Source organism: Hipposideros armiger, unplaced genomic scaffold (genome assembly GCF_001890085.2).
Source record: "Hipposideros armiger isolate ML-2016 unplaced genomic scaffold, ASM189008v1 scaffold_59, whole genome shotgun sequence".
NCBI lineage: Eukaryota > Metazoa > Chordata > Mammalia > Chiroptera > Hipposideridae > Hipposideros > Hipposideros armiger.
The window spans coordinates 4,264,928-4,278,978 of NW_017731409.1; the positions used below are offsets into that span (position 1 = coordinate 4,264,928).

The 14,051-nt window shown below is 40.9% G+C and overlaps 1 protein-coding gene across 1 annotated transcript in view; it reads right to left on the reverse strand.

Annotated features, from left to right (window-relative positions):
* The window catches only part of FNTB (farnesyltransferase, CAAX box, subunit beta), a 64,015-nt gene that overhangs the window by 18,392 nt on the left and 31,572 nt on the right, over positions 1 to 14,051 (reverse strand). Inside the window, exons 4-7 of the mRNA XM_019641325.1 lie at positions 13,580 to 13,671; positions 6,067 to 6,213; positions 5,880 to 5,963; positions 1,743 to 1,829 (exon numbers count right to left, since the gene is read on the reverse strand). Coding sequence (XP_019496870.1) covers positions 1,743 to 1,829; positions 5,880 to 5,963; positions 6,067 to 6,213; positions 13,580 to 13,671 — 410 coding nt within the window. The remainder of the gene's footprint in view (positions 1 to 1,742; positions 1,830 to 5,879; positions 5,964 to 6,066; positions 6,214 to 13,579; positions 13,672 to 14,051) is intronic.

Here is a 14,051-nt window from a genome sequence, read left to right on the forward strand (position 1 = left end):
CCCAGGCAATCTAGCTCAAAAGCCTATATACTCTCGATCTCTAAACTATAGCTACCTCCCTACTGAGTATTACATAGTAAATGTAATTTACTATGTTGATTATTATTGTCAGGTTTTTTAACAGTGACACTGGGAGCCAGAAGATAATGGAGCGATGCTTGAAAACGCTGAAGGAATAGTTTCCAATTTAGAAATTGCTAACTAAATAAACTGTCAATCAAATGTGAGACTAGAATAAAGATACATGTAAAATCTTAAAAATGTATCACCCAAGTGCTCTTTTTGGGATCTACTGGAGTATGTGCTTCTTTAAAATGAATCAGTAAACCAAGAAAAAGGAAGACAGGACTTCAACAAAGGAGAGAGGTGAAGTGAATTTCACGCTGAAAGGAAGCTTCTGGATGCCTGCTGTGCAGCAAGCCGAGAGCAACCTGTCCAGGATGAAGCAGGAGGGGCAGAGAGCTCCAGGTGGGATAACTCAGAACACACACATGCACGCACACACACATGTACACGCACACAAATACACACACACAAAAGAGAACTGATACATTACCGGAAGTGTTTGACTGTATCGGGAATAATTTTATAACTCTGGCAGAAAATCTGGGAACGAATTCATGATACATACATTGTTAAAAACGAGGTAATGATTAATCCTAGGAAAATAAAAGTTATATGAAAAAGTAAATGTGATCATCGTGTATCATCTGGTTTAGCTGTAAATTGTATTTTCATAGTACTAAGTACTACTTTAATAAAAATAAAAATGTAAAAAATAAAACAATAGTTTAGATATCATTTCATAATAGTACATGTGTATCTACTATACCTTTTGCTTTCTTTTTTTAAATTATGAAATATTTGAAGCATCCAAGAAAGTATAGCAAATAATATATAGAACACAGGTGCATCTAACACCTAGCTTTGATTTAACCACGCACATCGCAGGGTTTGGTTTTTTTTAATATTTTAAAGAACTGAACAATTACAGATACAGTTGAAGTCTCCTGTGGAGATGGGCAGACCTCCCCTATCTCCTGTCCTTTGCTCTCTCCCCAGATGGTAACCACTATCCTGAAGTTGGTGTTGACCCTTCCCATGCATGTTTTCATATTACCCCGTTTGATTCTTCTCATAAGCAATAGAGAGCTGTTTTGCATATTTTAAAATTTTTAGTAAATATGCTGATCAGCATGTTTTCTTTAACATCCTTTGTTTTTTACTTAACATTGTTTTTGAGATTTATCCATATTGATACATATAGCTCTAGTTAATTCACTGTAACCGCTATATCATATTCCTGTGTGATTATACCAAAACTTACGTATCCACCTCATGCTTATGAACATTTAACCTGTTTCCAGCTTTTTATAACAAGTCCTATGTTTGTCTCTCTCATGCATGTGTGTGTGAGTTTCTGTAGGAGTGGAATTGTGGGGTCATCAGCAAGGGCTGCTTTGAGATATTATCAAATTGCTCTCCAAACTGGTTAAATCCATTTAGACTCCCACCAGTTACTGTTTACCCAAATTTTTGATCCTTGCCAATCTGGCATTAAAGAAAGTTTGGAAAAAAGAAAACTTGTGAAGTAGTTTTGAAACGCACAATGCCACAACCCTAACATCTCTCTTGTCATTTTATCTTCCCTTCCAGTCCTTTTTCATTTTCTTTTCTTTTTTTTCCAGAAGTCTTGACCACCTGCTGTCTCAGAGGCCAGGACAAACCCCAGCTCCTCTCACCTTGATATCCATTCAGCAGTGCCCTCAAAGAGGTCTGGAGTGACGATGTTGGTCAGAGAAGCTACCGACGCGGCACAGTATGCACTTCTGGAAGGACAGAAATAGAGGGGTCAAGTGTCAAGCTTTGAGGAAGAGCCTAAATAAGGCTTGCTGAACTTCTTGGGTGGATTGCTGCCTTTGCCTCGTAAGCTGTAATCACCTCCTGTCCTGACTCTTGGCACACGGTCAGTCCTCCCAGGTCTCCGACTGAGAGGTTTGACATTCTATTTGGATAGAGTTGCTCACAGCATGGCTTCAGTGAAAGAACATGACATTCTATGCTCCCTACCTCCACATGGTCCAATCTACATCAGAAGAAATAACAGCCACATCAAGTCATGTCAAAAGTGAATTTAGCTCTTCTTTCAAAGACCTATGATGGTTTCCCAAGTTCCACGGTGTCATTCAGATATTTCTGATATGCTCATTCATTCAGATGTCAGCACTGTTTTAGATCCAGGATTTCTGTCTGTTTATGGCACAGATGCATTAAAGGTTAACCATATTTTTTCTGCAGCTAACACATTACAGTGCAGATCACGAGACCCTAATGGCTGCTTAGGTCAGACAAGAGGGACAGGAATAGATAAGCCCACTGAAATATGTCCCTTAGGCCTCTAGAGAGAGAAAAGAGCTTTAATTTCAAGTGCCCCAACAGTACAAACACACGCACTTTTAAATGAAAAAGAAAGGGCACATCTTTTTATTTTTTTAATGTTATCCTACTAGGTTTGGAATAATTCTTGCCATTTCATCCTGCCAGCCCTCAATCTTCTTAGGACACATTTTATTTTGGCCTCTCCCTCTATTATGGAACACATCTATATGCTATCTTTTCTTCCCCACTGTGGTCTTTTCAAATATCCAGCATCTCAGCTCCATTCTATGTTGAAGAAAACAATTCTAATTCTGCTTACAAATCCCTTTTCTAAGGCCTCCAAAGAAAGAGAGAAGGGAGAAAAGAGAAGGGTCTACTTTCCATATTATTCATTACAGACATAATACGAAGCCACATGTACTGAGGTATTCCACAGAAATCTCTGCAGAAGCTGCGAGCATTATTATCCTACCAGCGTTTTTATCAGCCTGCTCACGCTGGCCAGAGGCACAGCAGAGGTTGAGTTATGCCAGCAGGCATCAGAAGCATGCAAGGGGCCTATGTGCCAAACGTTATCATCTACCAAAAGCTAACTTCGAAGGTCTAATTTCCTTCAGGTCTTGAGCCTCTCAAAGGGGTTCAAGTATTTGCTCTTGAATCCTAATGTAACCTCTGAGGTAGGGAGGTGGCCCAACAATGTAGTTTGCCTCTTATAAAGGGGAGAACTGAGAGGTGATGCCAGAAGCCACTAGTCCTAGATCTTACAATGAGATGGGGAGGGAACAAAAGACATCTTTTGGGTGCAATTTCTTCCTCTCACCCTCTGTCCAGTCATCACGTCTCTCAAATTTGTCCACTACTCTTCATCCACATTGCTGTCACCCAAGTCCAAGTCACCGTTACCTGGATCAATCTCCTCTGGGCTTTACTAAAACACTACCATCTATTCATTGCAACTAGGAAACTAATAAAATACAAGTCAGATCACATCACTCTCTCCTTAAAACTTCCCATTGCTCTTAAACTCCAGGCTTCTAAAGGTTTCAGGGCCCTTCAGTGTATCCCCAGCCTGTTCTTCCAGCCCCAATTCCTGTCCTTCACTGCCCACCAGGTCCTCTACACGTCCTTCTTTCTTGAACACAATCTATGCTCTGTCACCTATGTATGTGATAAAATGCTAAAGCGATTTTACCATGGTTTGTTTGCTTTTGCCTAATAATCTCAGGAAGTTTTAAAAAACTTAATTTCAAGACTGTGTATATGTGGTTGGAATATCTATAGAACAGGCATGAAAACGTAGTGACTGTGAACGGAAAATAAAATAGTTTTACCTTCTCCTTAAGAAGCATCAACACAGTACTGTGCTGCTTTTCCTCAATAGTTATATTGGCTTCGCTTCCCTACACAGTGTCACAAACCAGACAACAGGCCCAAAATGGAGTTGCTTATGCTAAACCAATACTTAATTACAGTTTTGGCTCTCCCAGAAATGGAATCTTAAACCAACCCATCAAGAATCGCCTGAGCAGCACTAGCTAGGTAGTCTGCCTGATAAACTCCTGCCATGCCCTAAAAGAAAGTAACCTTGCAATAACCAACCCGCTTTTTTGTCTGGTATAGCTTCCTTGTTCCTGCTCCCTTTTGCCTATAAAAGTCTCTCATTTTGTATAGTTCCTTGGAGCGCCTTTCTATCTGCTAGATTGGATGCTGCCTGATTCAAATCAATTTTTGCTCAAATAAACTCTTAACATTTTTAATGTGCCTCAGTTTATCTTTTAACAACAGATAACTGAGATATTGTGGTACACTAAATATGTATTAATATTTGGTCTGCTCCCAAGTTCCTGGCACAGAGCTCCTAAAACCCTTGGAATTTTCTGAGTGTGATAGGAGAATCTTTTGTATTTGATAACAAGCCCCATTCAAGCATACCTGAGTTTGCTAATGAGGTGACTCCTGGAGGATGGGGGCTGGTGGCCTGAGGAAGAGCTATGTGATTAGAAGGTTGGAACTTTCAGCCCCACTCTCAAGAGGAAAGGGGCTAGAGACTGGGTTAATCACCAATGGCCAATGATTTCATCAATCATGCCTACATAATAGAGCCCCCCCCATAAAAATCCTAAATAAAGGGGTTTGGGGAGCTTCTGGGCTCGTGGACATATCCACGTGCCTGACAGGAGGGTGGCATATCCCAACCTCACAGTGACAGAAGTTCCTGTGCTCTGGACACTTCCAGACTTCACCCTATATACCTCTTCATCTGGCTATTAATTTTTATCCTTTCTAATACCTTTAGAATAAACCATTCTGTGGGCCACTCTAGCAAATTATTGAACCTAAGGATGAGGGCATGGGAACCCCTGATTTGTAGCCAAGTCAGGCAGAAGTGTGGGTTACCTGGATACACAATAGTTGTGATCAGCGTCTGAAGTGGGGGCAGTCTTGTGGGACTGAGCCCTTACCTGTGGTGTCTGTCCTAACTCTGGGTAGTATCAGAATTGTTTAATATGAGGGAAAAAACCACACATTTGGTGTCAGAAGTGTCGTAAGTAGAGAATCAGTTTTTCTGGTAGAGAACTAGTCTAATTTTTTGGTCTGAACAGACAGGTCACAGATAGAAGAAAATCCTTCACCAAAGGCCTCTGCAGCCTGGTTACCTGTTTTTATCTGCAATGTGTTTTATGCTCCACAACGTTCACGTTTTTTTGTTTCCCCTATATTTCCCAACCAATGGTTAAGCCAGAATGTTGTGTAGAAGCAAACACATTTACAAATAGGAAATAAGATGGCTTTGATACAGAAACCTCATAAAAAATAATATTTCCTAGATGAAGTAATAAGAATTTGGTATAAAATCTCAATGATCTACTGCTGTTGAGAAATGACTTATTCAACGAATTCCCCATATGCTTCATAGGCAATCTCCTGCCATCTTAGTAAGCTACTTGCTAGGTACATCAGACAATTCTTGAGTAAAATAATAATTTTGAGCCAACTGGTTCCAATCAGTTAATGCAGGTCTATTTCGCTGCACTCCACTAGCCCGTAAGGGTTTCTGCACCTCCCAAAGCAATTCTCACACAGGTGTTAAAAGTCTCATGATTTCATCAAATTCATTCAGAAAACATTTACTAAAAACATTTACTATTGGGATTCCTTCTCCCTTATCCCAGAGAGATGAAAGATTATATGACACTATATAATTATTATATATTAGTTTTCATTTTATACCAAATAAACTTGTTTTTAACTTTTAAAACAAAAGTATTTGATTTTGTTTGTCTTACTTATATTTTGGCATTTACATAAAAGAAGCTGAGTGATAATGACACTTGAGGACATCTGTATCATATCTGCGATGATTATGACACTGTGTCACCAACACGTTATTCTGCGTGTCATTCTGTGACAAAGCAGCAGCTTCGCCATGTTGTTCCTTGGGTTTGGCAGATAAGCTCTAGAATCCACTGATGCAGCTGCCTGGGAGAAACCCCACTCACCTCACATCCACCTCACCTCCAACGTGCATGAGAAAAGAGCCATCAGGTTGTTTCAGCGAGTATAGATACTGAAGAAGTTTCTCTCTGAGAAACAAAGGGGAGACAGGCAGGAGACGGCAATGGTCAGTGCAGTGTCAGCAGGCAGGGAGCCCTTCTGCGTTTCCATCACTGCTGGCTTGGGCTGTACCTGTTAATGACGTCATAGGCCTCCTCGGTGCCAATGATGCATAGTGCATTGACTGCCGCATACGTGGGTGCAAGGTGTGGGTGCTGACCAGGGCCCCCTCCAAATCCACCTTCTGGGCTTTGACACAGCTCCAGGAAATGGCATACACTAAGTACACAGCCAAAAGAAAACAAAACAAAGTCAGAGAGCATTCATTTCAAAACACCAAATTCCACCAGAGTCCATGCCTTTCCAAATGCGCCCCCCACCCTGACCCCCCCGCACACACTCCTGCCTCTAAAGGAAAAAAAAACCCTCTTCTCCCACCTATTGAATATATACTGAAAACAGTTAACCCCTGCAAAGGGCCTGACTCTACCCTGCTATCATCAGTATTGTATGCCTTCCTATCTGAGTTTTATACTTAAGCACTTGCTTAGTCGTGCAGTTGTGAAGCAAGGAACATAAGGCCGGGCGGAAACAGACTTTCACAGAACTGGGGGTAAGTGTCATGCTTCTTGACCAAATCCTTTCCATACTTTTCACTCAGTCTGCCACCTTAAATCTGTGGTACCAGCCTCCTTCTCCATGCCTTTGGGGTACCTCCCCAAATTCTGCCTAAAACCGTAGTGGCGCTCACTGCTTCTTCCTACATGAACCACCCTAGTCTAGACCCATCGCCTAGGCCTACCAAGAATATTGAAAGAGATGCCTTCTCACTTCCATTGGTGCCTAAGCCCTAGCAGGCTAACTGATGTTTATTCCTGCAACTGACAAGAAACAAACTATGGAGTCTGCCTCTGTGGTTAGGAGAACCATGCTCACCTCAATTGTGGCAAACTTAAGTCCTGCTGACATCATATCACAAAGAATGCATCTCTGTCTGTGGGTTCTGGGAGAATTTTTCACAGGAATCCACAGAGGCTCCGGTGCCCTCACTGTTTGGTGAGGGTGAGCCTTCAAGCCCCTGCCCCCAAGCCTGGCTTCAGTTTAACCAGAAGTTACATTTCCTTGGTTCAGGTGAAACCAAGAATGTAACTTCTGTTTGACCAACGTCCTCTGAAAGTTCACCAGAAAGGGGTGCCCTGGGAAAGTCCTGGTTATTAAGTTGTGTCCCCAAGACTCAGCAGGGATCACAGCTTTCTATGAGGACAGGCTTCCATTTAAGAGAACAGGTGCACATCTATGTCCTGGTAGTGCCCGTGCCCAGGTCACCTCCTTTTCCTAGTCTCTTTTATCTCATTCTTTCTTCTCTATGGCTTCCAGGGACCACATAGAATCTAGTTAATCTCCGCTAAGACACAGTTTGTTACTGCTTCTCCACAACATATTTGATTACTTTTGATTTCAGATCATCCATTATCTGGGCAGAGCCAGCAATAGAAAATGCTGCTGACTTGCTGTTGGAGTCCTGAAATTGTCACAGTTCAAACACAGTACAGTCACTTCTATTTGCACCTAAAATTTTTCTGTAGGAAACACCAGGATTGAACCCGAAATGGATAATCAGAAGAAAGGAGAGGGTTCTGTGGACATTTTTAATAGCAATTAGTTTTCATAGAGAAAATGAGTTTGTTCCTGACATATGTTTCAGAGCTCCATTGATTCTTAGCGCATTTCCTGGGGATAAGTAGCTAATAAACTCATGCGCTAGCAACAGCTGGCTGCACTAACGTACAAAAAGTGTTCTACGTCACAAAAGCAAAAGGTTTTAGCACATTAAAGAAAAGAGTCACGTAGTTAGTTATCCATTCCCTTTCCCAGCTCCTGACAGAATCATGTCAAATGAAACTATCCTGACCCGGACTCTCGAATGAGCTGGGGTTGGAATGCAGCAGACACCTCCAAGTCATGCCTCCACGCCAACCTCCCTCAGCTGACACGCTCCCTCTGACTGCCTGTGCGGCTAGGCTGGGGAACGAGGACCAGGGCTTTTCTGAACTCTCAGACACTTCCGTATCACGGAACATTCTGATCCAGAGAAGCCTGAAGGAACTGGCAAGTTGACCATGAAGCTACCAGCTGTCATCAGCAGAATTCTTAGCAGTTCTGAAAACCAAGATGTGAATGATACTTCTAGCTATCAAAAGGGGGAGAAAAACTTATCTCAGAGACCAGGAATTCACCAACTAATAATAAGAAAGTAAAAATCACAAGCAGGAAACATTGTACAAATACCAAGAGTGGCACGCTTTGTAAAAAAACAAGTATTCATAAATCAGTCATTTAGTCATATGACTAAAAGATCTAGGAGATCAATTTTCTTTCAGGTCGGCAAGACATTTTATTCTAGGTTATGTGACAATTACCAACAAAGTAGGAAACTATCTTCTAGATAGGAGGGATTTTCTAATCCAAAATATGTGTATCAGAATCATTGGCGAGCTAGTAAAGAATACACAGAGGCAGGACTGCTGAATCAAGAAAGAGCTTGGGCCTCTATATTTTTATCAAATTCCCAGGTGATTTGGATATGCACAAAATGTGAGTATCACAAAAATGTGCTGTGCAATTAGAATTACTTGGGAATGTTTTTAACAAACCCCAATGCCCAGGCCACACTGAATACCAATTAAATCAGAATTGCTGAGCTTGGGACCCAGGCAGCAATAGTTTTTAAAACTTCCCATGTGACTCCAATGTACAACCAAGTACCAGCACTTTTTAAACTTGAGCATGCGTCGAAATCACGTCGGATCATGTTAAAAAGCAGACCTAATTCAGTAGAGCTACATGGGCCTGAGACTCTGCATTTCCAGCAAGCTCCCAAGCGATGGCAACGATGCTGGTCTGGGGATATCACATTTTGGGGAGCAATGCTATAGATCTGCACTGTCCAATAGGTAGACACACTAGCCATTTAAATTTTAACTTAAATTAAATTTAAAATTTAGCTCCTTCGTCACACAAGCCACACTGCAACTGCTCAATAGCTACATGTCGCCAGAGGCTACTACAAAATATAGAACATTTCCAGTATCATGGAAAGTTCTACCGGGTACCACTGCTCTATCCTTCAACTATTGAAGAGTATGTAAAGCTTATAAGAGAGTCAAGTTCAAAGCAAGAGTATCAATGTTTTACTGTCAGCATTACGAGGAGTTTACTCAGACTTTTAGGTGATAGTTGAGGGCTGACCTAATTGGTTGATTCTGGACATCACCATCACCAACTTGGATGAAGGACTGAAAAGTATGTATAGTGAAGAATACAGTAACACAAAACGAGCATACCTCCAAGGTAAGACTTCAAGTCCAGAATAATATAAAACAAATCAGAAGCCAATAAGAATAAAACAAATGAAATAGGTACAAGTAGCAAGTAATATGCATACTTAGGGGAGGCAGGAGTGGGGAATGAGTAAAATATATAAACGTTAAGATGTGAAAACAGCAGAAAAAGCACCAGAGGTTAGGGTCCATGAGTCGTGAACAACAATCACAAAAACTCTAGTAAAAAGCATCATAAACGCAGTAGTGGTCAGAATTATATTTGGCTCAAGCCTCCATTTTTCAACTCAAAGGAAGTTCAGATTAGAGTTGTAAAAATGGCTAAATATAAAAATTATTAAAATATCACAGGCAACCACAGCCAAATGAGAAAGCTACCCAGCAAAATGACTCAAGTATACAAAAGGTAATTATACAAACTTTCTGGTAAATAAACAAACATTGAAACTAATTTGAAGCAAGATGATTTTAGGTTAGATTTAAGAAAAACTTGAGCACCAGGATAGGTCACCACAGACAGATTTAAGGCCTCGGATAAGTCACCAAGATTACAGCTTTGGAAATAGGAATGGTCACCCTTGAGCAGAATGGCTCAGGAAGTAGACGCAACTGCAAGATGAAAGAGGTAACATCAGGCTTCTTCTGTTACTAAGTCTTTCAAATTCATACCTACAAGGGAGAGGAAAACTCCTTTCCTAGGTAGAAACAGCCATGAACAGGTGAAAGGCAAGGCTCTCTGGTTGATTCCAGGCCAGTGCTGCCTGTAGGGTGTGACAGGTACCTGACTCGATAAAACACTGGCAGTCCTCTGCATGCTACTGTTTTGGATGTGTGATCAAATCTAAGGTTGGTTATTTTAGAGTAGGATTTCTCCACGTGGGTAGTTTTGACATTTGGGCTGGATAATTCTTTGTTGTGGGGACTGCTGTATGGAAGATATTTAGTAGCAGCATCCTTGGTCTCTACCCACCTGGCGCCAGCAGCAGCTGGTCCAAGTGTACCCAGAAGACAAGGCTAGATAAGGTGTCTTCATCAAAAGGTTAAAAAAAAAAACCAGACAAATTATATTTAAATTTAAAAATTAAAAATATTTAAGGAGTTATTCAGGGAGAAGCTACTAATAACCTTTTTTGAAAGGGAAATAAAACATTGATACACGAAAATTTTAATTTAATCTTTGGAAAAACTGTATAAGCAGGAAAGTCCTAAAACAATTTTTCAAATTAAAGACAATTTTTTAGATCTTACACAAAATAAAAACCTAACTTAACAGTGCAATGGTCTCCCTGTGATTTTCATTGTACTCTGTGCATTTCATTCAAGTGGCTTTCAATAACAAAGCATGGGATTCTGATTAAAGGCCCTGCCTTCAGTGCTAAAATCATTCACAAAGCAAACGTACTTAGTCTGGCTCCAAAATGTTAATTTTTAGGTAAACACGTATGCTTTTGTGGGTACAATCTCTTAAGAGAGGCAAGCTAAACTCCTACCTACGATTATCTGATTCTGAAAGGTTTGACACCAGCAGTAAAAATTTGGCCTTGCTGGCTTCGGTCAGCAGTCACACTGGCTGACAAAAGTAATTTTGTCCACTAGAGGGAACTCAGCTTGGCTTATAGTTCCCTAAACAAACAGAAGCACAACAGGAGAACAAAGTAGGAAAGAGAGAGAAATGTTCTTGTGTATGTGTTGCTCACTAGGTGAAAGAGTAGAGAGAGAAGAGGGCATGAAATAATAAAACTCCAGAGCTAAACTCAGCCTCCTCGGTCATCTTAATATTTGTAAAGAGAAAGAAAAAGAATCTGAACACATTTTCAAAGCATTTCTTTTCCCTGTGCAAAATAAATAAAAAGGCAATATCCTATACCAGGTAGTCTTAAATAAAAAAATAAAAATCCCCATATTTTTGTAGAAGTCATTAAGATTTCTCTGTATCTTACTAAAAATAATTTATTTCCTTATAGGTCAGAGCTACTAGGCTCTGTTCATAATAAATATTATCTTCACCTAGAATTAATTGCCTGCTAGGCACAAAACATAATACATTATTATTGGAAAGTCTAAGTAATTGTTTAAAAGTCTGTTAAATCAATGCCCAGAAGAACCATAGGTAAAGCTTTTAAGGCAGCTTTGAAACAAAAATTCTCAGTTATTAATTATCAAGTGGTTCTCGAAATTAGAACAAATCAGTTTTTCAGTTTTAAAATATTCTTTTAATTATAAAACAATGAAAGTTCATTGTAGAAATTTTTAAAAATGCAAATAATCTTAGAAAAAAAATCACCTTTAACTACACTATCCATAAGTAACTACTACTGTGTGTCTAATATTATATATATATATATATATATATATATATATGCTATATATGTCCTCGTTTTTCCTATGAATATAATCATCTATATTTTTAATCTATCAAAGTAAAATCTTTTAAACTAAGTTTTGTGCTTAAATCATGAACATCTCTATATAAATATACACATTTTTATATACAAATATATACCTTTATATATAAAATTTTTACTGAGGTATAATCGACATTAGTTTCAGGGGTACAACATAATGGTTTGGTATTTGTATAAACTGCAAAATGACCACCACAATAAGTCTAGTTAACAACTGTTAACTTTTTAATTTTTAAATGGCTGCACAGTGTTTCATTGTATGTGTTGCACCATAACTTACTTAAACTTCAAGTACACTTTAAAGCATCCCCTACTGTTTGTTGCGCTTTAGGTTGTCTCCAATTGCTCAGTGTGAAAAGCCCGTTAAAAGGGATGCTCTCTTCCTATCTGATGTCGCCACAAAAGCTGCTCTGACACTTATTTCCTCGGAAAAGCCTCACCTTCAAAATACCAAGTATACAACCTAGAAAAAACTCAAAGTCGATGTTGACCCAAGGAACCCCCTTATCACTATCTTCCCACCTCAAATCGGTCGATGCCCTCCCCTAGGGGACATCTGTACTTCACTCTCACAATCCCCGCCATTTCCTTCTTCTCTCATATATGACTGTCCCATTCCCCTACCGAACACCCTGAGTGTATATGTGTGGGGAGTAGAAACTTCCCAAACAATCCACAACCCCCAACTGGTATTTGAAAAACACATGGGCCTTTATTTTAACAATTAAATTCCTGTTACTGCAGAAACTGGATCCAACTCTACTTCCAGGGCTAGAAGCAACTAGGCCGGCAGCAGCATCACAATGAGGAAGACAATGCATATTTTCCCTCTCCCTCAGAAAGCATGTATACATCACAAGGGTTAATGGCCTAATTCTTCATTATCTTCCCTATCCACATTCATCACAAGACACCCTGCCCAGGAAGGCAAGAATGAGAGGTTATTGTTAAGACAGAATGAATGAGACAATGTGTGGTTCTGTTCTTCTGACCTGACAATATGACCCATGGCACTGTGGCCAGGGAGGGGCACGGCCAGCCTCTAAGCATCCTGGTACAACCACCTCTACGTGCTGTGGAAAAACGAACCTGGCGCAGGGGCCTCCCCACCCAGACTCCTTCCTGTCTCTCAGGAGCACCAGGGGGTGCGGTGGATAAGCTCAAGTGGCTGCCGAGGGGACGTGCTGTCTCTCAGTGAGAACTGGGGCATTGGATCCCGTTCCCTGCTGCCCTTTCTTCCCCCAGGCACTCCTAAGACTGGACTGACGATCAGTTTCTTCTCCTTTAAAATATAAACCGTGATGAGCTTCTAAGGATGAGGTGCCACGCAGAGAAGACCATCTGCACCTGCAGTTTGGGAAGAGTCTTAGTTGCTTAGATCTCTAATCAGAAGAAAACTGTGAGTCATGCATTTGCACACTGAGACAGTCACACATCTGGTGCCATCAAGAGCTACGCTGTCCTCCGGGGACTGGTTGAGGGGGCTTCTGTGGAGGCGTTTATGGAAGGCAAAGGCATTTCTGTTCACTGGGTGGGCACATGCCTCCCCACAGAAACGATTCAAGTGCATCCTGTGCTTTCTGGCAAAATCATGTCCTCAGAGTTGATGATGAAGGCTTTTCTCAAAGACCAGAACAAGAGCAAAAGAAAAGGCCACAGAAGAAATCGGAATCCTTCTCTTGGGAGTTCAAAGTCCTTTTCTATCCATGACCTTACAATAGGCTTCTAAAGTGGAGGAGTTTCAGGAAGTTTCTGAAGGTCAAGAGAAGGGCATGGGTTTCTCGGAAGCACTCTTGTGATTTTCAATTAAAATAAATAAAACAGAAATAACATAGAAAGGAACCCAAATTCAAAATACAATTCCAGGGAACACACTAGGTTCCCCGAAGCCAGACTCACTCCGTCGCCACCATCTGGGGGGTGGGCTCGTCAAGCAGTTCCAAGCTGTGCAGGATCCAGTAGCAGAGCCATGGGCGGCTGGCATCCAGACACTGCGAAAGGCACAGGGGAGAAAACACACCCCTCATTCAGAGTCATTCCAAGTCACTGCTGACAAGGAGACATCTGTCTCACTCCTGGCAGCCTGGCAAGGGGGAGGAGGGCACCCTCTGAAAATCAGTGAATGAAGGACACTTTGCTTTGTGGCCCTAGCCAGCAGCTAAAATAACCATATGTGAGAAAAGGGCAACGGGACAAAGAAGTTCACCTTGAACCCATTGGGTCCTTCCAGGACAGGCACCGAAGGAAGGCTGAGCAGAGGACTTCTCACATACGAGGAAGTCAAGTGCTACTGTTTTCTCACTGTAGACCCATGGATATGTATAATCTCAGAAAAGGGTTTCCTGTAACTCATTCACTGATTAATTACACG